General features: G+C 44.4%; 1 protein-coding gene across 1 annotated transcript in view; it reads right to left on the bottom strand.

The window, feature by feature from the left end:
* Positions 1-22,662, bottom strand: part of Nckap5 (NCK associated protein 5) — a 648,901-nt gene that overhangs the window by 110,239 nt on the left and 516,000 nt on the right. The window contains exons 10-11 of the mRNA XM_026779774.1: positions 9,708-9,896; positions 512-4,233 (exon numbers count right to left, since the gene is read on the bottom strand). Coding sequence (XP_026635575.1) covers positions 512-4,233; positions 9,708-9,896 — 3,911 coding nt within the window. The remainder of the gene's footprint in view (positions 1-511; positions 4,234-9,707; positions 9,897-22,662) is intronic.

Below are 22,662 nucleotides of genomic sequence, written 5' to 3'. Positions count from 1 at the left end.
TCCCCATAGCCTCTATTTTATATTTATAATTGCTTTTGGGGAGGGACAGAATCTACAACGCCAAAGGGTGATTGCTAAATACATTTCTGGCTTAAGATCGGCAGGAAAAGTAATTACTTCTGGAAAGTTCTAAGTATACATTTGCTCAATGCGATCAATGAAACCGGCATGCTTTCAAACGTGTGTGTAATTTTCTTCCATTTCATGCAATGTGGGTACATTCACGGTTCCTGGCGTGGGTTGAATCACTATCAACCTGGATGTAACTCACCATTCTTTAATTTCAAAGACCATTGGCTTGGTTAAGAAAGAAACACGAACTAAATTATCATTTTATTACTAACTTTTATTTCACTGTTTAAATTATAGCTAATGTATAAGAGATTACGCTATCTGTGTGTGTGGAGACTATGCTTGGCTGGTATTTAATGCTCAGGGCTAAACAGCTCTCCTTGGGTTGGAGGTGCAGGGGGACCCTTCAACATTGCCCTCCTCAGGTCCAGTGTGTTACCTGTTTAGAAGTTCTGTCATGAAGGCGTCTTTTGTTGGGCACACAGCAGGGCTGGGTCTATTTCTTGGCTCCAACTTCATTTCGTTATAAATGTCTTGGGACGCTTTGAGATTCTGTGTGCTTGGCAAACCATCCTCTGAACTCTGATCAGCTGCCGCCGTGGCACCCGCCTTGGTGCCCCTACTCAGTTCACTTTCTGCCTTAGATTGCACTTCGGCTTTCTTCTTTTCTTTTTTCCTCTCCGATTTTAGTTTTGTGTCTTTCTTTTCCACTTTACTTTTGGAGACCTCCGTTCTCCGGCTACTGAGAGCTGGAAGTCTGCTCTTCCGAAAGCCAAACCAGCTGGTGAACGAAGGCCCTGCCTTGGGCTTCGCTTCCACAGAGGCTGACTTTGTCTGTGCTTGGCCCTTTTCCACGTTCTCCTGAATGCACAACATGACCTTTTCTTCAATGGAGGGTGAGAGGGGGGCTTCTGGGCTCATGATACCAGTCCCGGTTGGAGAAACATCTGGATGCCGTCCAGAGGTTTCTAGCTTGGATATCCCACTTGTTTCTACATTGTGTGGACGCTGCATCCTCCCTGGGATTTGCGGGGACTGAGTGCAGTCTGATGGGGTGGATGGATGCCTGTGGTGGTCACTGCTAGATTGCTCACATACCACCTCCACCCCAGGACATTCTTCCTGGCTACAGATCTGTTGGTCATCCACTCCAGGGGTGGGGAGCTCTTCTGGCCTTGTGAGCATCCTCAAAGGTAACTTGCTTGGGCTTCCATGCTGGCTGCTAGAACTCCCTGTACTACAGAGGGAACCCTGTCTGGAGAAGGACTGTTCCAGCGGCCTCCCTCCATTGGGAAGATTATCAGATGTTGAGACACAAGAGGTCTTGCCTGGGGACCCTTCCGTGGAGAGGTTCTGCCTGGTGAGCGAATTGCCTCTCTCAGCTGTGTTGGTAATGATCTGAGTTCGAATCTTGCCTGGCCCTTCTGTTGATGCCATGGAGGGTTTCTCTCCCAAGTGAATGCTGAAGCTCTGGCTCCGAGCTTTGGCTCCATTCATGCCTAGAGCTGGCTTTAGGTGTGGCTTGCTGGACGAGAAGGATCTTTTCACCGATCTGTTCTCCACCCCCTCTCTTCCATCAGCTCTGGAGATGCTGCTTTCCACTGACCCCGGTAATGCTGACTCTAAGGGAAGCCCCCTAGCTAAACTGTCCAGACATGGTGGACCTAGCAAGGATGCTGTTCTCTTATCTCCTGAGGTCTCCAGGCTTGCTGGGTCTCTGGAGTCCTCGGGGTTAGACTTGCTCAAAGTCACAGAACTTCTAGAAGCTTCATTTAAACTATCCTTTTCTTGTTTCCCTGGCACCATGGACGTTTTCCTGAGCAATTGAGGAGACTTCATGAGAACTTTGAGTCCGATAGGGAGGCGAGTTTTCGGTCCTTTCTCGGGAGGGTTTTGACGGCTTTGTGAAGTGCCCTGGCTTCTGGAGGAAGAGGAAGATGGGGAGGGACTGTTAACCTGAGATCTCAAGGACTCATTCGCCCCTGAGAAGGAAGGCCTGTGGGGTATCATAGAGCTGTCACCCAGCTGTCCTTTTCTCCCTGGAGACAGGTTTTTCGAGGATGCTACCTCTAGCAGTTCATAAGTTGAAGGACAAGTCTTGGGTATTTGTAACTCTGTGTCCATGTGTGTGGTTCCAAGTGCTTGGTGAGGGGGAGGTTTGGGGATGCCTCTCTTTGGAGAGACCTTTGGAGGTGCTGTAGCCATCGCAGCAAATGAGTTGGAGGATGTGTGCTCAGGGTGTCGGGCGTGTACCACTGTATCCGTAGGGGGGACAGCGGGAGGGAAAGCGGGCTTTTCGGAGGCCACAGAAAGTTTCTTTTTCTGGGGTTCTGTCACAGCTGGACTGGGAGAGATGACAGGGACAGAGGATCCTTTCAACGGTGGGGATTTCAACCCTGCACCTACAGTGTCCCTAGGGACCCTAGTTTCGGGTTTGGCAGGTGATGGCTGTGGTGAATGGTCATAACTGGTTCTGACCAGGAGGGAGACTGACCTCCCTGGAGTGGGTGGAGGGGAGGCAGACCTCACTCTTGATTCTTGCCCAGAGTCACAGCGTTTGGCCTTCGTGGGGGATCCGTCACAGTTGTCGCTCCCCATGAGACGCTGTGACAGGATCCCTGGAACTTGACTCTTGGGACACTGAATCCAATTTTTCTTGTTGGAAATGTTGGGGATATGAGGAAACTGGGTGGGGTGATTTGGAATGTGTGATTCTGGCTGTCCATCACAGAAAGAATGCGGAAGTTTCCCTGGAAGGGATGCTGGTGTCTCCTCATGAGTCACTGAGTCACTGGAAGGGACCAGCGTGGCTGGCACAGGATGGACCAGCTTTGATTTCTGAGGTGAAGACTTGCCTCTGGAAGGAATTTTTGTCAGACCTGGCTTTGCATAGACACCCATGTTTGGCCCCGGTCTAGAATTACTCTGCCAGGCTACACCTTGCGTTGGCTTGGCGGGCTTTGGTCGTGGGGAATTCTGAGTTACTGTAGTCTGAGAGTCAAAGGAGTCAGTCAGAGCCGTGGGAATACCGTTCTCATCTTTTGGAATGTTTTTCTCAGTCTCTTCTTCAGGTCTCTTCCGAAAAGGATAGTCTCTTGCGGTAGCTCCCGGCTGTAAAGGAGAAGTTCCCTGAGGTAAAAGTTGAGTGAGTTCTGAGGGTCCGGCAGGGGCTGAGTTGATGGAAATTTCATCCGTGGACACAGTGACAACTCCAGTCTGATGGGAGCTGAATTCAACGGGCTCTCCATTTTCTGCATCAAATACGACTGTGACACATTCTTCTGAAGAGGTCCTCTTGACAACCCTTTGCTGCCTGATGAAACTGAACGTCTTTGGCCTTGTCTCTGAGCGGGTGAGACAGTCTTCCTCCACATCCTGAGAGCCCCATTCAGACTTTCCAGAGCCCCCATCGAGGTCCTCCATGGACTTGTCTGTGTCCCCCGTCAACGACAGGTCTGAGGGACTTCTCTCATCGCTGCTCTCTATGTGCAGCTCATTTAGGGTTTCATTGTCATCTGTGTCTGAAAGATGAAGGTTCAGGGCCACGTGGTCCCTGTGTGGGTCCCTGTCCCTTTGCACCCAGGGCAGGTGGATGCTGGGGCATAACTTCCTTTCCAAGGGACAGTGGCTAGCACAACGAACTAGTCTTTCAGGCATTTCTCTCGTATGAACTAAAGCTGTACCTTCTGAAAAGTATTTTCCGTGTGGCTCCCAGCTAAATAGACTGTCTGAAACACTGTGGGTTAATTTACTGCGCTGGATCCTGCAGCCCTGGCTGGGAGCTGCCTGCAGCAGAGCTGAGGGTGGGGAGTCTCCATCTACATTCTCATGGGAATCTGCATCGTAGATAAAGGGATGATGGGGACCCTTGCAGGGGATCCCTGGGCCAGGTGGTTGGCAGGAGGGATACTCCTTGAGGCTGCTATTTTTTATTCCTGGAGAATAGATTCCTTCATTCGAGTTCATGCAATCTTTATAGCCCCATTTGGTTATCACCGACGGTGGTTCAAGTAACACTTTCCGCTTCTGTAGCTTCCTCAGCCCTTCCAAAATGTGACTTTCTTTGATGCGGGTTGGAGGTAGTTCATCTGCAGGGCTGGCAAAGCCACTTGGGAGCGAGGAATCGATACTCAATCTTTTATCCCAGTTCTGTGATGATTGCTAGGCAAGAAAAAATAGATATCAGAGATGATTCAACCAAACGGATCTCAGATAAACAAAGGAAAGGCCCCTCAGTAGATTTAATTTGTGTAAGTGGGTGATAAATATTCACATATAAACACAGTTTGTACAATGCTAACTATGCAGCAAACATTGATTCTGTGAGATCCTGTGCTAAGCAGCTTGGTGAAATAAAGAAATTGAATGTAAGAATATGTCTTTAAAAGTAAAAAATTCAACCAGAGTGAGGGGTCAAAAAATACATTTGAGAAGTGGGAACAGGGTGGCTATTTTAGAGGTTCATAGGTCTATCTGGAGAGATGGGGAAAGGTATACACAGGAAAATCATTTGCTTTTGTTTTTGTTGTTGTTTTTGACTTAACTAGTCCTCGGATGACAATGGCTTTACCTAAAGTTCTCAGGGAGTAACTGTCTTCCAGGTGGAAGACACAGAATGGCCAAGGACACAAGTCAAGTAAGCGCTCAAGCTGCACCGGGAATGGGCAGAACAGCCTCACTGTAAGGAGTCCAGGCACAGCAGCGGAAGGAGCTAGGAGAGGAACCAATTCAGTGTGCCACTCAAACATCTGATAGTTCTGTGACTGTCTAGGACTGGGGTCTGAAGTTATCACACGCACCTGCATACAAATGTGTATATATCTACCTGCATAACTGGGCATCAGCAGCCCCATCCCTGTGGTTACATCCCTCTTCTACTGATGTTAGCAGCTCAACTTCTTGCCCTTCCACCTACCTGAATGCCAGACTTATTTCCAAAAAGTGTATGGAAAATGAAAGATGGTGTTCCCCACGTTTGTGTATTCTCACAGAACTGGCAACAAGAAGCAGAAAAGCAAAGGAGTAAACTAAAGTGCATTAAGTGCCTGCTTGAATGCCAACCACTGGCAAGCTGCTTCAACTGCATCTTCAGACCACCATGAGCACCTGCTGTATACCAACCACTGCTATGCTCCTTCAATGGCATCATCTCAGACCACTGCGAGAGACACTATGACTTTCCTTTTGCTGTGGGACTCTGATGTCCAGCAAGCCTGCTCTGTGACAGGTCTCAGAGACAGAGATTTGGAGCAAACATTTGGACTCAGCTTTTTTTTTCCTGTAACTTTCCACAACCCTGTCAAGTTTGTTTCCACTCCAGAGTTGCTAGAGTGAAATATGAACTTGGGTTGCCATTTTTAATTTAAATGCTGTATCACTGCATCTAGCTCAACGTCCAGTCTTCTTTCTATACTATCTGGTGTTAAACAGAAATCCCTGGTTTTCTTAGTGGTGTTTCTCCAATGGCATTTTAGAGTTTACATAAGAAATTAACCAGCATACTGGGACATTGAGAGTATGACTTACTTGAGAAATTATAATTTTGTTTTAAATCACAAGTATTTATGTGTGTATGTGTCTCCGTGTGGGTGTGTGCACAAGAGTTCGGGTGCTCACGGGGTCCAGAAGAGGGGGTTAGAGTCCTTGGAGCTGATGGTTGTGAGCTGTCCAATGTGGCTGATGGGAACTAAACTGGGGCCTTCTGTAAGAGCAGTATACATGCATCGTCACCAAGCCACCTATCCATCCCTGCTGGGGACTTTTCAAAATGACTAATGGTGGATGACTTTAGGAACAAATATGGCTATTTCCGAGGATCAATATACCAGCAACTTCCATCAGAACCTGAGCTGCTCTGTAAGCTGTGGACACTGGATTATATCTAAGCCATTTTCATAAAATTTACTCTTGCTATCTCCAGCACACACATTTATTTGTCTTGAAGTACAATTATTTATTTTCTTCAGCAAACCCTCCAGTGCCTGGAGCTGCTGCCGACAGATGTGCTTTGCTGACAGTGCTTCTTTCCTCTTGGAGTTTTGTTCTTTAATTTTAGGAAATTGCACCATTCAAAGCTCCTTTGGAAGTCAAAAGAAATCCCACCAGAGAGTCAGGGTATTCTAGACAGAACAGAGAATGGCCTTCCATAGTGTGTATTTCTAAGACGTCCCGAGAGTCACACTAAGAGCAGGGATGAGAAGCTAGAAAACAGGGCCCTGCAAGAGCTTGACAGCAGCAGAGCTGCTTAACACCCAGAAGGTCAGCTCAGCTCCCACCTGCCACCTCTTCTTTTCCAGCCAGAGCCTGTTCATGCTGTGCTTTAATCGGCCACTAAAGCCAGAGGCTGCAGATCTGCTGATGAGATAAACCACGCCCCCCCCCCAAGTCTCCCATGGAAGGTTACACCCATAAATGAGTAGAGAAAAGTTTGCACCAATCTTGAAAGGTGGCAGGGGAACATGAGAACATGGGAGGCCCATTTCCTGAAATCGCTACATTCTTTGTTCAACAAAATTGGATGAGAGATCTTAGGGAGCAGCACAGAGGACCGAAGGATGCTTCTGATAAGCTAGGGGCAGGGTTTAATGTCCTTAGTACCTTTCCATCTCTTCCAGGAAAACATTAAGTTTTCTTTTATTCTCAGTAGAAGGCATTGTGGGTGTTCATGGGAATAACTCCATGCCAATAACAAGTATAAGCCCTCTGCATGGAAGGATGACTCAACAAGGTCAGGATAACAGAACCATTAGCAGAAAAAAAATGCCTGGTTTTGCCATGCACTGCTGTGGTCTAAAGTCAGATATTTACATCCTCAGGACCTTGGTTTTCTTAACTGAAAACTGGGAAGAATCAGGGCTCAGTCAGCAAAGAATGTGTGTAAACATGAGAGCCTGAGTATCATCCTCAGAACCCACTTTAAACAATGTCAGGCATACAGGCACAGGCTTAGAATCCCAGCACAGGTGAGTTAGAGACAGGTAGATCCCTGGAGCTTGCTGCAGCCAGCCAGCCAAGCTGAAATGGTGGGTTCCAAGTTTGGTGAGAGGCCAAAAGAACTTGGTGGATGGCATGAAGGAAATGATAAATGAGGTTGACATGTGGCCTCCATATGTACACACACACACACCTGTACACACATGTACCCAGTATGCACACATGCATACACACACAGAAAGAAAAAGTCAGAACCTTAAGTAAGTTATTAGCATTAAGTGAGTTAATATCTGTATAGCACTTTTAAGAAGGGGCCACATATGGCAGTAACCGAATCTATAAGAGCCAGATTTCCCTGCTGAGACGGGCTAGTGAATTTTATACAAGCTTTTCTGTTTCTACAACAAGTGATATTTAAAAAATAGTTGTGGGCTCAAAAAAGCTATTACTCACATATTATTATATAATTTAACAATGTGTTCCTGTTCAGAATCCTGTGATTTATTATGTAAGTCAATACTAAAAGAACACCTGACACCAGGCACAAACTGCAGAAATTCTATAAAAAGTAGGTATAATTTCCAGATAGTTCTTGTCATGTAACCATGAGGACACAAATTAATTCCCTAGAACCCAAATAAAAAAGTTGGGTATGGTAGTGGGTGATGTTACTCCTAATCCTATCAAGTTAGACACAAAGGAATTCCCGGGACTTGCTGGCCAGCCAGCCCGGCCTGCTCCCAGAGTCCCAGATCAAAGAGAGGTCCTGACTCAAAAAAAAAAAAAAATGAATGAAGGATAAGAGTCCAAACATACCACCCGAGGCTGTCCTTTGACCTGCAGACAAGCATGCACATACACACGAGTACCAGCACACACACGTGCACCTCCACATGCATGCACAATACACACGAGTACCAGCACACACAAGTACACCTCCACATGCATGCACATACACACGAGTACCAGCATACACACGTGCACCTCCACATGGATGCACACATACACACGAGTACCAGCACACACATGTGCACCTCCACATGCATGCCCACACACGAGTACCAGTATACACACGTGCACCTCCACATGCATGCCCACATACACACAAGTACCAGCACACACGTGCACCTCCACATGCATGCGCATACACACGAGTACCAGTATACACACGTGCACCTCCACATGGATGCACACATACACACGAGTACCAGCACACACACGTGCACCTCCACATGCATGCACACATACAAATAAAGGAAGTTTTTAAAAGGTCATTGGAGACAGAGGGGGAAGCAGTCTGAGAATAAAGCGAGAGGAGGGTGGAAAAGAGGGCTTGTCACTTGAGAACACCAGCTGCCCTTTCAGGAGACTCAAATTTAGCTTCCGGCACCCACATTAAGGGGAGGAAGCTCACACCCTCCCAAAATTCTCATTATAAGGGATCCAATGCCCTCTTTTGGCCTCTGTGGCTAAAAGTGCATATATACACATAACACACACACAGACACAGACACACAAACACACAATCCTTAAAGAGACAAAGTGAGACTAGGAGGGAGTCATGGGAGCCAGTAACTTGAGGGGCACAGTGAGACAAGCAAACCTCCCTGACCATCATCTGAGCCTCTGCTTGGCCAGGGCCCTGGCACTCATTAATACTCCTTATGGGAGCAATTTACATAAAGCAGCTGCTCTCTGCTTTGCATTAGAAGTCCGCCGCTATAGGAATAGCCTCAAAATGCAAGCTGGAATCCTTTTCAGAGCTCTGGTTCAGGAGATGACGAAACTACTCCCTCACCAGTGGAGTCTATGAGGCCTGGAGTTTTCTTGGTTTCCAAACTGCTGAAAGAACTCATCCAGACTGTAGAGAACTCACCCCTCCAAACTCAGATATGCAGTTGCCATCCTGGTGTATTTTGCTTTCCTTTAAGTTGAGGAGCTGCTAAAATAGCTATTTTGAAAGACTTGGCTTGTTCCAATATGCAAGGGAGCTGGCTCCGAGTTTCCTGCAGCCCTGTGAGCTCCCTGCAGATGGGAGGTGCTCTTGCAGGAGCGACTGCCTCACATCCCGGTAAAGGGCTAGGGAGATGACTTGGTTGGTAAAGTGCTTGTCATATAAGGATGAGAACAAGGATCCCCAGAACCACAACAAAAAAATCTGGGGTGCAATTTCAGTCCTGAAGAGGCAGAGGCAGGTGGAACCCTGGGGCTCACTGGCCCGGCAGAGTAGACAAATTGATAAGTTCAAGTTGCATGCCAGAGACAAAGTGTCTCAAACAACAACATGAACCACCCTGATTCCTCAGCTAGCAAAGGCTGACTTTTAGGTTCCATCGGTACCAATACATAGATGTTTGTGCACATAAAATAAAACAGAGTAATAAAATAAAAGAAGAACCAGGGAAGACATTCCTGGCATGTGAGTAGGAAGAGGATCGCCCTTTCACTAAAACCTTGCTCCCTATGTCCTGCCCCTGTACTTTGTCTGTCTGCTCTGCAGTTCTCTGATGTACAGCCAACCCGCTTTGTGTTTCCTGAGCCCACAGCACTGATGAGTGGCAGTCTCCATGGTCCGTGGGCAAACATTCAGCAAATCGTCATTTCCTTCCCAGTGCCCCTTCTGCCTCCACGACCAAGTTCCAGCTAGCACAGGATTCTCTTCCTATTCTCTGTGAAGCTGACTTGCTTGACAGAAGCCTTACCCTTTGCCCAAGGAGCTTCCTGTCTGGCCACTTGTAGGAGGAGTCACTGGAGAACTCGCTGCAGGTGCTGGATAGAGAGAGTTCACTGCTGCTACAGCTGTTCCCAGGACAGAGGTGGTCAGGGACGACGACCCCCGAGCCCGAGTGTCGCAAGGCAGGGGTTCCTGATTTTGCATTCTGGAGGTGTTCCTGTAAAAGCAGGACAGGGCTGAGCAAAATCTTGGCTTAAGAAGAAGGAAATACCTAAGGAACTCAGAGTAAGTGGCTAGAAGTTCAGGCTTGGGAGCCAAGCGGACCTTAGGCTTAGTTCTTGGTTCTGCTATGTGTATGTGTGTATGTGTGCGCACGGGCGTGTACGTGCACATGCATGCATGTTTGGGGGGCCTACATGGGGAGGGCTATGTAAGTATGTGTATGCACAAGCATATGAAGACCAAAGGACAATCTCGGGGTGTCACTCCTTGGGTGATTGTTTAAGAAGTCTCTCACTGGTCTAGACCTCACCAAGTAGACCAGGCTGTCTGGTAAATGTCTCCCCACCACTGAGGTCACAAGCAGGCACCGCGATGCTTTGTTTTTTATGGTTATTTGTTTCTGGTTTTTTAATGTGAGTTTTAGGAATCAAATTCAGTTCCTCAGGTTTGCAAGGCAAGCACTTTACCCACTGAGCTAACCCCCACCTCCACCCCTTGGCTCTGCTTCTTCCTATGTGGCTCCAGGGAGACTGTTTAGCTTTGCTAGCCACGTTCCTCTTTTTAAAATGAATTGTAACAGTATGGATGGTCAAGCATAAATGGTCAGCACAAGGGTAGGATGAGCGTCTATGGTTACCATGGTGTGATATGAGGTTCTAGACACGAAGCACATAGTTAGTATCTGATTTACAGAAGGTGCTGGACTTATTTCAAACGAGCATCATTATCACAACACTGGGTTCTTGTTTTATCCAACCATACTGTAAGAGATCAAATCAATATCAAATCAAGACTGGGGGCAGGGAGTGTAGCTGGTAGGAGAATGTTTTACTGGCATATATGAGGTCCAGGGTTCAATCTCCAGCCAGCATCGCAGAGCAAAACAAAGCAACAATAATACACCCCAAGTGTGCCAGATAGAAGAAGACACATCCTTGGCTATAGGTTTCAAGAGCATCAGCATTAGGCTTTACTTAATGGTCCAGATCAGGTTATATACACTGCTACAATATTTGCTGTCTTGAGCTTATTTCTCTCAATGGCTTCATTTGTAGAGTGGGCAGCTCTACCATTGGTTCCCCTCCGACTGGGAGATTATTCCAAGTCAGCTATCGTGCAGCTGCAATCTCTCTGTGCAGCCTTGTATGACACCACGCGCCGCAGGCACAGTGCTCAGAAGACACCAATCTCCACTGTAACTCGCCACAGACGTTTCATGTCTGGTGGGCTGCGTGAGTGATAAGAACCCACCACAGCTCACAGCCCAGGAACTCATGCAGAGGGCCCAGGTGGTTAGAATTCTTGGGGCCTACATAAAGCACAGGCAACAGCTAGCGTGGTGAACACCCATGCACATCTCGACGGCCACCTTGCAGTTGGAATGGAGGGAACTCTGCAGACTGGACAGGCAAAATGAATTCAGCATCTTGATGGAGAACAGGAGCTCTCTCTGACCGTCTAATTCCGGCCGTATCTTTAGAAAGCCTTGTCCAGTAGGGAGCCATCTGTCTTTGTGTCACTTGCCGAGGTGTGAAGCCTCTTACTTATTCAATTTATTGACACTTTATGGGTGCCATTAGTACCTGAGTACTTATCACTGTCCTGCAAATGCAATTCTAAATGAGGGTGAGAATCGCCCCAGCCAGGGCCCGGCAGGCAGCCATGGTGGGAGAGTACATGTAGTAAACCTTAAAACCTCACAGAGTACAGAGGCCACATTTTATTTGCTAGCTAATCAATAACTATAACACTCAATCATTTCATCTGCCTTGCTATAGATACTTTATTCTTGCTGCATAATGGTCTCTTTAAGTGATCTTTTAAGAAAATGCCAAGAAATTTTAATATCCTTATTTCTCCCCGCTGAAATTTGGGACTAAGTGTCATGACAGGAGAAACTTCTCAAGATGCAGGGCTCAGCATCATCTACCAATGATGCCCTTATACATTGTTAGATATAATTTAGTTAAGGGAAGTCTATTTGTTTCTTAACAGATATCTATAGTCAGCCAACAGCTCTATTCAGTTTTTCTTTTCTTCTTTTTTCCCAGACAGGGCTGTATATAGTCTAGGCTGGCCTTGAGCTCACTATGCGTCCAAGTTTCTCAATTACCTTTCCTGTTGTGACAAAATTCTCTAACCAAAGTGACCTGGAGGGTAAATAATTTACTTTGGCTGGTGTTACAGAGGGACGCAGTCCATCATGGCAGCAAAGACTCGGTGGAGGAAACAAAAGGCTGGCTGGTCATGTTGCCTCCATACTTAAGAAGCAGAGAATGGAGGTGAGTGATGTGTAGGCCATGAAACATAAAGACACACCACTAGTGACCGATTTCCTCCAGCGAGATTCCACCTCCTAAGTGGCCCCCAACCTCTAACAGTACCATGGGCTGGGGACCAACTGTTTAAACATACAAACTTCTTTTTGCAGGGTGGGCACGTGTTTCACATTCAAACTACAACATCAATGATGACTCTGCACTTCTGATCCTCCTGCCTCTAGTCTGTGAGCGCTGGGCTCAAAGTCATGCACCACCATGCTCAGTGTGTATGGTGCTGGAAATGGAACCCAGGGCTTTGCACATGCTAGGGAAGCCCTCTGCCAAATGAATTACATCCTTAGCCCTCACTGGCTCCATTCTGCAGGATAACCTGATACCAATGCCTCTGTTAGTGTGGACATGTAAAATTCATCCTACGTAAAGTTCCAGAAATATCATATTAGCTTCCACTTTTACTTCAATATTTTCCCAGGCCTCTAGCCTAGTCTTTTATGCTTTGTTATGAGCTTTATATGGCCACAGTTGTTAATTATAACTGCCTTTACCAATATATTTACCTACTCTCCACAGAGCAACTGAGTCTGTATATCGTCAGGTGCCTGAGATGTAGACGCCTCCAAGGCTTTCCATGCTCTGCACGGGTTCTGCTGACTTTTTGTTCTTCTTTCTCCCAGGGTACAGCAGTTAGGTTGTGCTTTCCTGTCTCCCCCACCTATCCCTACCCACTCTGTCTAGCAAAACTATACCTGTTTGTACAACTCAAGTCAACGCCTAAGCCTGAGGAAAAAGAAGCCTTCCTGCTTGGGCATTACCCAAGCACATATGTCCTTTAGAGGATGAATTAATTGATAGGAAACAAGAATGGAGAAGATGGGTAGACTGGAGGAAAAACTGCCAGCTCTCCCTTGGAGTTGATCTTGAGTCACAAGAGAGATACTGTATAAAATTATAAGGGAGGTGCGCAAAGTCGGTCACATCATGTGACGCTGGCGGTAATGGAAGAGATTAAGCAGACAGGTGTAGTAATACATGCTCATGTGCACACAAATCAAATGGGAACCTTGTTCATCTGAAGGCTCTGATCTAGCAGTTCCATGATAGGACTTCTGATACATGCAATGAAGTCAATAAAAACTGGACATCCCCTTCGTCTTATAGAATTGAAGGCTCTCTCCCCTCCAAAGTACATATACTGTCTATGCTATGATGCCAGAGCTCTATTAGTATTCTGGAAACTGAAGGGAGTGAAGGTTCTCCTCTTCAGGGTCCTAGCAAGATGCACACCCTGACCAACTTCTCTACTATTCTCCGACTTGGGGGCTCAGCTGTGAGCCTACGCCTCTTCTAACAGAGTTCTGCAAGGTAATTCTGCCTCAGCTTCATTTCTATGAACCCATTTTCATCTCTAGCACTATGAGTTGGAGAGGGAACCAAACATATGTGTAGCTGGTTAGAGAGGAATTCTCTATAAAGAGATGGTAGAGCTAATCCTCCATTTGGGAAACTCCATCCTTGACCCACTGTTGCCACTGATGGCTTAATTTAAAAGGCATGTAGAAGAGAATTCTATCGCCATGGCTGTAAAGTTAGCTTCACTCTGACGTTTGCTGTTATGAGCCAGCCTTTGTCTACTCTGGTTAATAGCTGTTCTATTAACTGTTCTATAGCTTATCGCTGTTCTATAGCACTTGACTTTCAAGGCCATTTCTGAGGTGTGATTCAAATCTCTTTCATATCCTAGCTCTTTGAACTTGGGGGGAAAGTTACTTTAACACCTCTGTGTTCCAGTGTTCTTTTTGGTCAGTGAAGGTAACTGAGACACCTGCTACACCAGGTAATTGTGAAGGCTAAACAGGTATATGTGGACTTGACTTGAAAAGTTCTAGGTTTTGTTACTATTATGAATGCATGCATGTGAATGTGTGCATGTGCGCATGTGTGTGCACACAAACAAACACCACACACACACACACACACACACACACACGTTGCTCTCATCAGATATTTTGCAAGTAAGACTCCAAGTCCAAATCTTAGCCATAATGTTACAGTGTCCAATAGGGCCAACAAAGGGAGCCAAAACCCAAGGAATCCACAGAACACCACACATTCCACTGAGCCCAGCTATCAATGGAAACACATGATGGTAATTATTAAATGCTACCTTTGTGGAAAGGGCATATGGGTTTCCTTTCCAACATTATCGTATGGACATCCATTTACCTGGTAAAATTCATGGTTTGCTCCGCTACAAATCTGTCATTCTCATTCTGTTCTGTATTAACCAACTTGAATGGTTCACATTCTCTGATATTCTTACTATGATACTTGCAATATAAAAGCTACAGTTTCAGTTATATGATAAATAGAAACAAAGAGACCAAAGCCAGGAGTTTCTTTAATAAAAAGCTATACATTTTCAAGATTCATAATCTTAAGGTCCCAGTACAGGTCAGTGTCTGTGAGGTCTTTGCAGATATAGAAAGTGATAGTATTTTAACTTGAGAATATTTATATTGGATACAGAACATATTATCTGCAATGGATAAAGTTATATGGCAAAAAGTTCAGTTATCCATGACTGTTCAAGTCATTTTTAAAGCCTAATATTTTTCAGTATGTGAAAAGCTGTTGTGTTTATTTTTTTCAATTGTATCTTTTTAGGTCAATGAGAGTTGAAAGCCATGCTGGTTCAAATTTTACCAAACAAGCACAAAGCTAACCCCAACTACAGGGGGGAAAGTGCAGAGTCCATGCATTTTTAAAAGTTCATAATAATATATCATAAGAGTGAGTGAGATAATTTGAGACATGGGCTTAAATAAAAAGCCCCTTGCCCATCACTCAGAGACTTTGATATGTAATCAATGCCCAAAACGCTATCTTGGGGACAAAGCCAAGATTTACGACACTTCTTCAGAGAGTGACAGTTTCTGCTTATTCTATCAGCCAGGGAACACGTTATTGAATTTCAGAGAACACAAGAAAGGAAGGTGTTGCTATCTGCCTGAGGATGCTTCAGAGGTGCACCTTGTGGTTTGTTTGTGACATCAGTGTTGCTGGGAGGAAAAAAAAACGACCTAAACAACACTCCATGAATACAACTGGGAACCTTACATGCAGCTCAATATCTGTCTGTGGTGGTGTTGAACTACTCCGTCCTGCCTCTGAGAGTAAATCTCCAGATGAGAGACTATGACACGTGAGGGAATTTTCTAGGGTGAAACCAAGCAGAGATGTTGGGTAGCATTGCTTTAGTTATTTGTTTCAAAAATCTGACTTTGGATAGAAAGATTTCTAAGAGTTTGGTATTTCCCATTAGGAGAAATCATGTCGGAATGCATCATCAGAGTTCTCTATGTGTGTTCATATTTACAGGTTACATTTTTATAGACAACAATCATGATATTACAGTCTGCCAGTCTGCCTATCAAACTACATAGAAGAAAAATAAAAAATGTGGCAGGTTGGAGAGATGGCTCAGTTTGTAAAATACTACAGTGCTAACATGAAATCCTGAGTTTGATCTCCAGGACTCATAAAAAATAGTCTTTCTTCCCCAGGGAAGAGCACACCAATTGATTAGCCAATACTAAATGGTCAGTTCTAAAAACATATAAAGTGACATTATACAGCCTGAGCAGGTTGTATTGCTATATCTAGGAATGTGTGTGTGTGTGTGTATAATAACAATGAAAACTGTATCCAATATTTGAAAGAGAGCAAGGAGGGGAATAAGGCAGAGTCTGTAGGAAGGAAAGGAAAGAGGAAGATGATGCAATTATATTATAAACTCAAAAAAATAAAATTTTTGATTAAAGACAGTCATGGTGGTGTGTGCTTACAAACACATAGAGCTGGGACGACAGAGCCAGGAGGAACACAGGGCCGCACTGGCCAGCCAGCCTAGCCTACTTGGATATTTCCAGTCCAGCCAGAGACGCTGTTTCCAAAAACATCTCTTCTGTAACAGGTTTCCCGCAAGGATGATGCCTGACTTTCACACACACCCAGACATACACCACAGACGTAGTAGGTGGAATATTGGTAAGTAGTAGGAAAATCATCTATACCCTATACGCTGGCTGGCTAGTGTGAAAACTAAGCTTTGATAGTTTCACTAAAAAAGTAAAAATAGTCACAAGGTTAATTTTAATATGTTCAGGCATGGCTGAAAATCTAAGTGAATAATTATAAAAGTGACCTTATATTTAAACAGCAGTGATCCTAGGAAATCTTCCTTTGGACACATTTTACAGCTGAAAGTCATTAGCGTCATCTGCTTGGAACAATTAATGTGAATAGAAAATAATTACATCAGGGACCTGGGGACTCAGAAGATTTTGTGCATTAATACTTACATGCTATTAAATTATACAGTGAATTCTTTATATCAGTTTTGTTTGGGAGACCCGCTATAGCAGAGATGTTTCACTATATTAATCTTTATACTAATTGCTAAGGCTTCCAAGTAGACACTAAAGTTGATTTGTTTAATTGTAAATACAATAAAACCTATGATTTATGTGTCATGTTTCTGCCAGGCTGGTGGCATTTTAAAAATGATCTCTATCCTGGTTTGTCTTAGTTACAACTTTTGTGATTTTAGACATCAAAAAGTTCTAATCAAGTTAATAAATAATGGGTCAAAACGTCCTTTGTATCATAGAGTGGACTTGTTGCACAGAGAAGTGATCCAAAGCCTGGGGAGATAGCTCAGAAAGGCTTGAAGCCAAAGTGTGAAGTCCTGAGATTGGATCCCCAGAACCCACTTCATCTGAACAGGGCAGCACAAGCATTTGTAATTCTGTAATTCTCTGGTTAGATGAGAGACGGAGAGAGGAGAATCTTTCATGGATGGCTAGCCTGGTATACCCAGTGGTGAACAGTAAGAGACCGTGCCTCAAATAAGGTGGGAGGTGAGGACCAACACCTGAGATCATCCTCTGACCTCCACATGAAAGTTGTGGAATGCATGTTTTCCCCCAACACATAAATCACACCTCTCACACATGGGGGAGGACAGAGAAAGAAATAGATTTTATATATGTCTTAGATTCTCTCCCACTAGAGAATGCTAGGATCACCTGAGATTGCAGGACTGGTTTTATAGGTTATTTTATCCCAGCAAATTGGTTATGTTGTCATAGGAAATGTAAGTTCCTGTAAAGTGGCTTTCATCCATCTGTTTATATTATTAGAGTAAACTTTAATGAGAATCCTGTATACTTGGATAGCTAGTCAATCAATAACTCTGTGAAGGACAACCTTGAACAATGTATACTGTAGCAGGGCTAGACCTCATCTTACTACAACGGTAATGATATTCCTCCCCCCCACCCCCCGTTCAGGGTAGACCAGTTGTCCTTATCAACAGTTTCAATTTCCTATTGCCTTGTTTGTCTCGCACCAGTATCCTCTTTCTCTGTATGTGTCTATAGAGGTACTTTCAAAACCTGCTATTCGCTGCTAAGAAAATCCAAAGATTTCCAGACTCCAATAGGTAACTAGCACAATGACATTGCTTCTGCTTGATTTTTATAATTCCTTTCTCAAGTTCTCTCTGGAATCTAAGATTCTTGTGGGTAATATTAGAATCATCCTTATTGTTAATTGATCAGAACCTGTCATAGTGTATTATATTCAATGAGTACCCAATTAACACTCATTACAGCTCAGAAAGAAAACGATGTTCTTATATTTTCTCCATTCGTATATAGGTTTAAGAGATTGAGAGAGTGCCAAACTAATTATATTTTTTAAGACCTAAGGATACATTCATCAATATGCAAACAGCAGAAGTGGTTATGGGAAAGGACATTAAACAAAAGAAATGGTGATTTTTGAGTGGTAGATCATGTGATTTGAGGGAAGAGTCCTCTGTAGATATCTGACTTCTCATTCAGTTCATGGCTGTGCTTCACTCTTCTCAGATATATGATGTCACCTTTGCACATCGTGCATGAGTATGTGTGTGTCAAAGTCTACCCTCTTCAGTGATGCATTGTGCCATTGGTTTTTATCCAACTGATCAATTTATTCCCTTGAAATAGGCTCCTGTCTTATTTCTCTTTCTGTTGCTTCAACAGAATATGCTGGCAAAAGGAACTTAAGCAAGAAAGTTTTGTTTCATTTTGTGCACAGTTCCTGGGTATAGCCCATTATGAGAGAGGAGAGAGGAGAAAGGAGAGAGACAGACAGAGAGAGAGAGAGAGAGAGAGAGAGAGAGAGAGAGAGAGAGAGAGAGAGGAAGAAAGAGAGAGAGAGAGAGAGAGAGAGACAGACAGACAGACAGACAGACAGACAGACAGAATGCAGAAGCACATTTGCTCCAATGCACATGTGACAATCTCAGAAGAGCTGCACAACCTAGCCTTCTCCTTCCATTTTGCTTGGGACAGGGCTTCTTGTTCTTTTCAGCCCACACCAGACCCACGCATCCTACTATCTCTGCCTCTCACCTCCCTGTTGGAGGGCTGAGAATACAGATGTGCCCAGCTTTACTCGGTTTCTGGGAATTCAAACTCAAGTCCTCAATGCTTGCAAATTGAGTACTTTGCACTGGGCCACCTCCACAATCATCATGGAACATTTAACCAAGGCCACTGTCAAAGAGAGGAAGCCAGGATGACACAACCCTAATTAGAGTTTACCTAATTAGATGTAACTTCTCCATCACAGCTCACTGAGAGTGTCCCTCTGGATGCACTCTCTTATGTGATCCATTTTCAACCTCAAATCTTTAACCCAGAAAGTTCCTAGATGCATTTTTTTTTTTAGATATAAAGGGTGGCAAAGCTACACTCACAAACACACATATACACAGACAGATAGAAAGACTGACTGACAGATACACACAGACACAAAACCAGATACAGACACACACACTCCTGCTATGTTGACTCCCTGACCATAATGGTCTATATCCTGGAACTGTGTGCCAGAAAGATTTTCTTTTCTTTTTTTCTTTTTTCACAGCATCTGTTACCTTATCTTAGTAACCAAGAGTCCACTTGGTATTAGAATAGAGACTCCCAAACTCACATCTCCAAATCTCTAGAAGAGAGCTGGAAGAACCTTTGACTCAAACTTCTTTGATCAGGACAGTCCCACCCTCCTGGCCCCACTATGTCAGAAGCATGTCCTCTCCCATCTGAGTTGATGATTTCACCTCCCACCATTCTGTGGCATCCTTTTCCTGTTCTCGCTACACATTATTCAGGACTGCACTGCAAACAACCCCATCTAAAAGGTTATCCATCCTAGACACAGATGAATTCCCATTCAGATGGATCACTCTGTCCTTACTCTGACATGTTATCTGTTGTACACCATTACTGGACCTGAACAAATCCTGTAACACTTCCCGTCCTAGGTTCTATTATCCCCAGAAAAGCAGTTCCATAAGAACGAAGACCTAGCCCTACATTTCTGCTACGTCTTTCAGGAAGGGATTGACCAGGTATCACAGAATCTTAACACTCTTCTTTCTAGGCACTCAGGTGGACTTCAATTCCTATTTCCCTTTGCAAGTAGAACCAGCAACGTGGCATGTAGTTTTTTACCTCATGGAATATGAGCAAGAGATGCTTGCCTTCCTTCTCTGGTTCACAAACCTCTCCTAAATGGTTCTCTATGTGTTTTTACCCTTCCACTGGCTTAATGCAGCCAATCCAAAAACAACAACCTGTTGTTGGAAATGGAGCCAACCGAATAGAAGCCAACAGCTGGAAAAGAAGCACTCCACGGCCAAAAATGCTTTTGTGTACTTCATGTGAGAAAAAACCATGCCTACTAGGTTGAGCCATGACTCATTTGGGGCTTGTTTGCTATCACAGAGAACATTCACCTGGCTGATATTGCTCTCATTTACAATAAACAGTTGGCAGTATGAGGGCAGATATTCAATAAGAATGTACATATGTATATGCTCTACTTTCCTATCTGTTGATGTTGTAAAAACACGCTTACCAAAAGAATGTAGGAGGGGGAAGGGTTCATTTGACTTATACTTCCAGGTCACAGTCGGACTTGCTAACTGGATCAGTCAAAGGCTTATGCTTAGCTATCTTTCTTATGTAGCCCAGGATAAACCGGCCCAGGAAATAGTACCACTCATAGCGTACTGGGCTCTCCTTCATGCATCAAGAAAATCTCTTATAGAAACCTCCACAGATCAACTTGATAAAGGCAATTACTCAACAGAGACTATTTTATATCAAATGATTGAAAGCTATTTCAAGTTAGTAGTTAATGTTGACTAGAACAATATATAGGCATGTGTATGCATATTAAATATGTGCATATATATATATATAGCTTTATCAGCAGAACAACGTGAGCTCTTATACTACAAATTTCAGCTTTGTTTCAGTGAGATCAACAACAGTCACTGTGTGCAGGAGTGGGGGTAGCGAAGTTCTTGAAGAGCTAAGCTATATCACAATCCATAGCCAAGACACACCCCTCCTACTAGCATAAAATACCAAGTGCAGACTCAAGAACCCAGCAAGGTAAGGGCAGCTGGTAGCCAAGTTGTACATCAGATCAGTATTTTCTTGGTGTGTGTGTGTGTGTGTGTGTGTGTGGTACGCAGGTGGCCAGCTCTGTGCTCTGCACAGGTCTGCATCTGGAAGACAAGGCTTAGGAATGTTCTCTTCAACAGACTGTGCCAAGGACGGGCTGTCCTTTCGCTGGTGGGATCAAGGTGAGTGCTCCCTGGAGAGTGGCAGGGATTGATGCTGCAGCTGTGTGGTTAATGATGGCTGTGGAGAGTGGAGATCAGAGCCAGCAGAGCCAGGCTGGAGGGCCAGAGTTTTCCATTATGCTTCTCCCATTATTTACCAGGCTGCAGTTTCTCAGATGCTCACTGAAGGCTTACTGCATTTAACAGAATTCTGCCCCTAGGTTTGGACTCAGTACGTGATGATGTCTTAACTTCAAGGTAGTGATTGCTAAGGCCAGGAAGACACCACGACTTTATTAGTGGTACAAGGTGAGGTGAGAGCTGAGCTCTTCATCTGAGAAGTCTGGGGAGCAATGGGAACTGTGCTAGGCGGCCCACAGAAAGAAAGTGATAAACAACTTTTATTTTTACTGTTGTATGTCCTCAAGTTTGGAAAGGAGGGTGTGACAGTTTCCCTGCCAGGACTTCAGAAGCTAATAGCTTGGCTTTTGAATAAAAAACAAAAATAACAAAACAAAAGGATAATGTAGCCATGGGTTCCATTTCCTCATTCATATTCCTTAAGATAATTAATCTACTAACCTTACAATCACGGGCATAATTTCCCTCCTCTTATTAAAAGTGGAACATCCGGGGCTGCAGAGATGGCTTAGCAGACACAGGAATGAAAACTCAAGTTTTGATCTCCAGAACCTATGTAGAAAGTCAGGCTCAGAGTGCATGTCTGTAATCCTAGAGCTGAGCAGTGGCTATGGAGAGGAGGATCCCTGGGGCTTGCTGGCTAGTTAGCTGAGCTGAAATGCTGAGTGCCAAGATCAGTGAGAGGACCAGCATGAATAATAATGTGGAAATGCACAGAAGCACATGCGCATGCGTGTGCACAGGCACATGCGCACACACACAACACACGTACGCACACAATAAATACATAAGACTAAGAATACAAATAAGGTGGAAAGCAGTAAAGGAAGACATATGATGTCAACTTCTTGTTATTACACATGCATGCACAGACAAGTGCATCCATAGAAACTCATGGACCACACACAAAGCAAATATCTGTACATAAAAATAAGCATGGCATACATCAGAATAATGGGCTCCATCAATATGGATGCTTAGGTTCAGTCACAGAGGGTGGATATGAATATCCTTAAAGATTTAGTCTTATTATTTTTAATTGTGTTCATGCCAGTCCAGGTGACCTTAGAGGCTAGAGGTACCTGATCTCCCTGGACCTGGCATTACAGGCAGCTCTGAGCTGCCACCTGTGTGTGCTGGGGACTAAACCTAGGTCCTTTGCAAGAGCAGTCAGTGCTCTTAGCTGCTGGACCATTTCTTAAGTCCTATAAATATTTTTTAGCCTGTTATCATCTAACACCCTGCTTTAGTAAACTTGGTGAAAACTAATTATTGAATGTTCACAACTCACATCCCGTTTTATGTTCTCAGAGTTGCTCTCTTCCTTTTTTTCTGGAGAAAAATCTCTCAGCTGGAAGAGAAGGCTTCTGGTCCCACAGTTGTGGGATTTTCTATCTTAATTACAAAACGAGATAGTCTGCTCCTATCATAGGAACTACATAAGCCTACCCACCACCTTTGCTGTACCACTACTCTCAATGTGCTTCTGAAGGCTCATCTTAGCTGTCGACTTGGCGGGATTGAGAATTACTATGGAAATCCAATTCTGGGTGTGTCCATGAGGGTGTTTCCAAAAGAGGGTTAACTGTGGGTAGCACCATGCCATAGGCTGAGGTCCTGGACCAGAGAGAGAGAGAGAGAGAGAGAGAGAG

This window comes from Microtus ochrogaster, chromosome 6 (genome assembly GCF_000317375.1).
Source record: "Microtus ochrogaster isolate Prairie Vole_2 chromosome 6, MicOch1.0, whole genome shotgun sequence".
Taxonomy (NCBI): domain Eukaryota; kingdom Metazoa; phylum Chordata; class Mammalia; order Rodentia; family Cricetidae; genus Microtus; species Microtus ochrogaster.
Note: the sequence above shows the minus strand (reverse complement) of the source record. Positions and strands in the feature narration are given on the sequence as shown.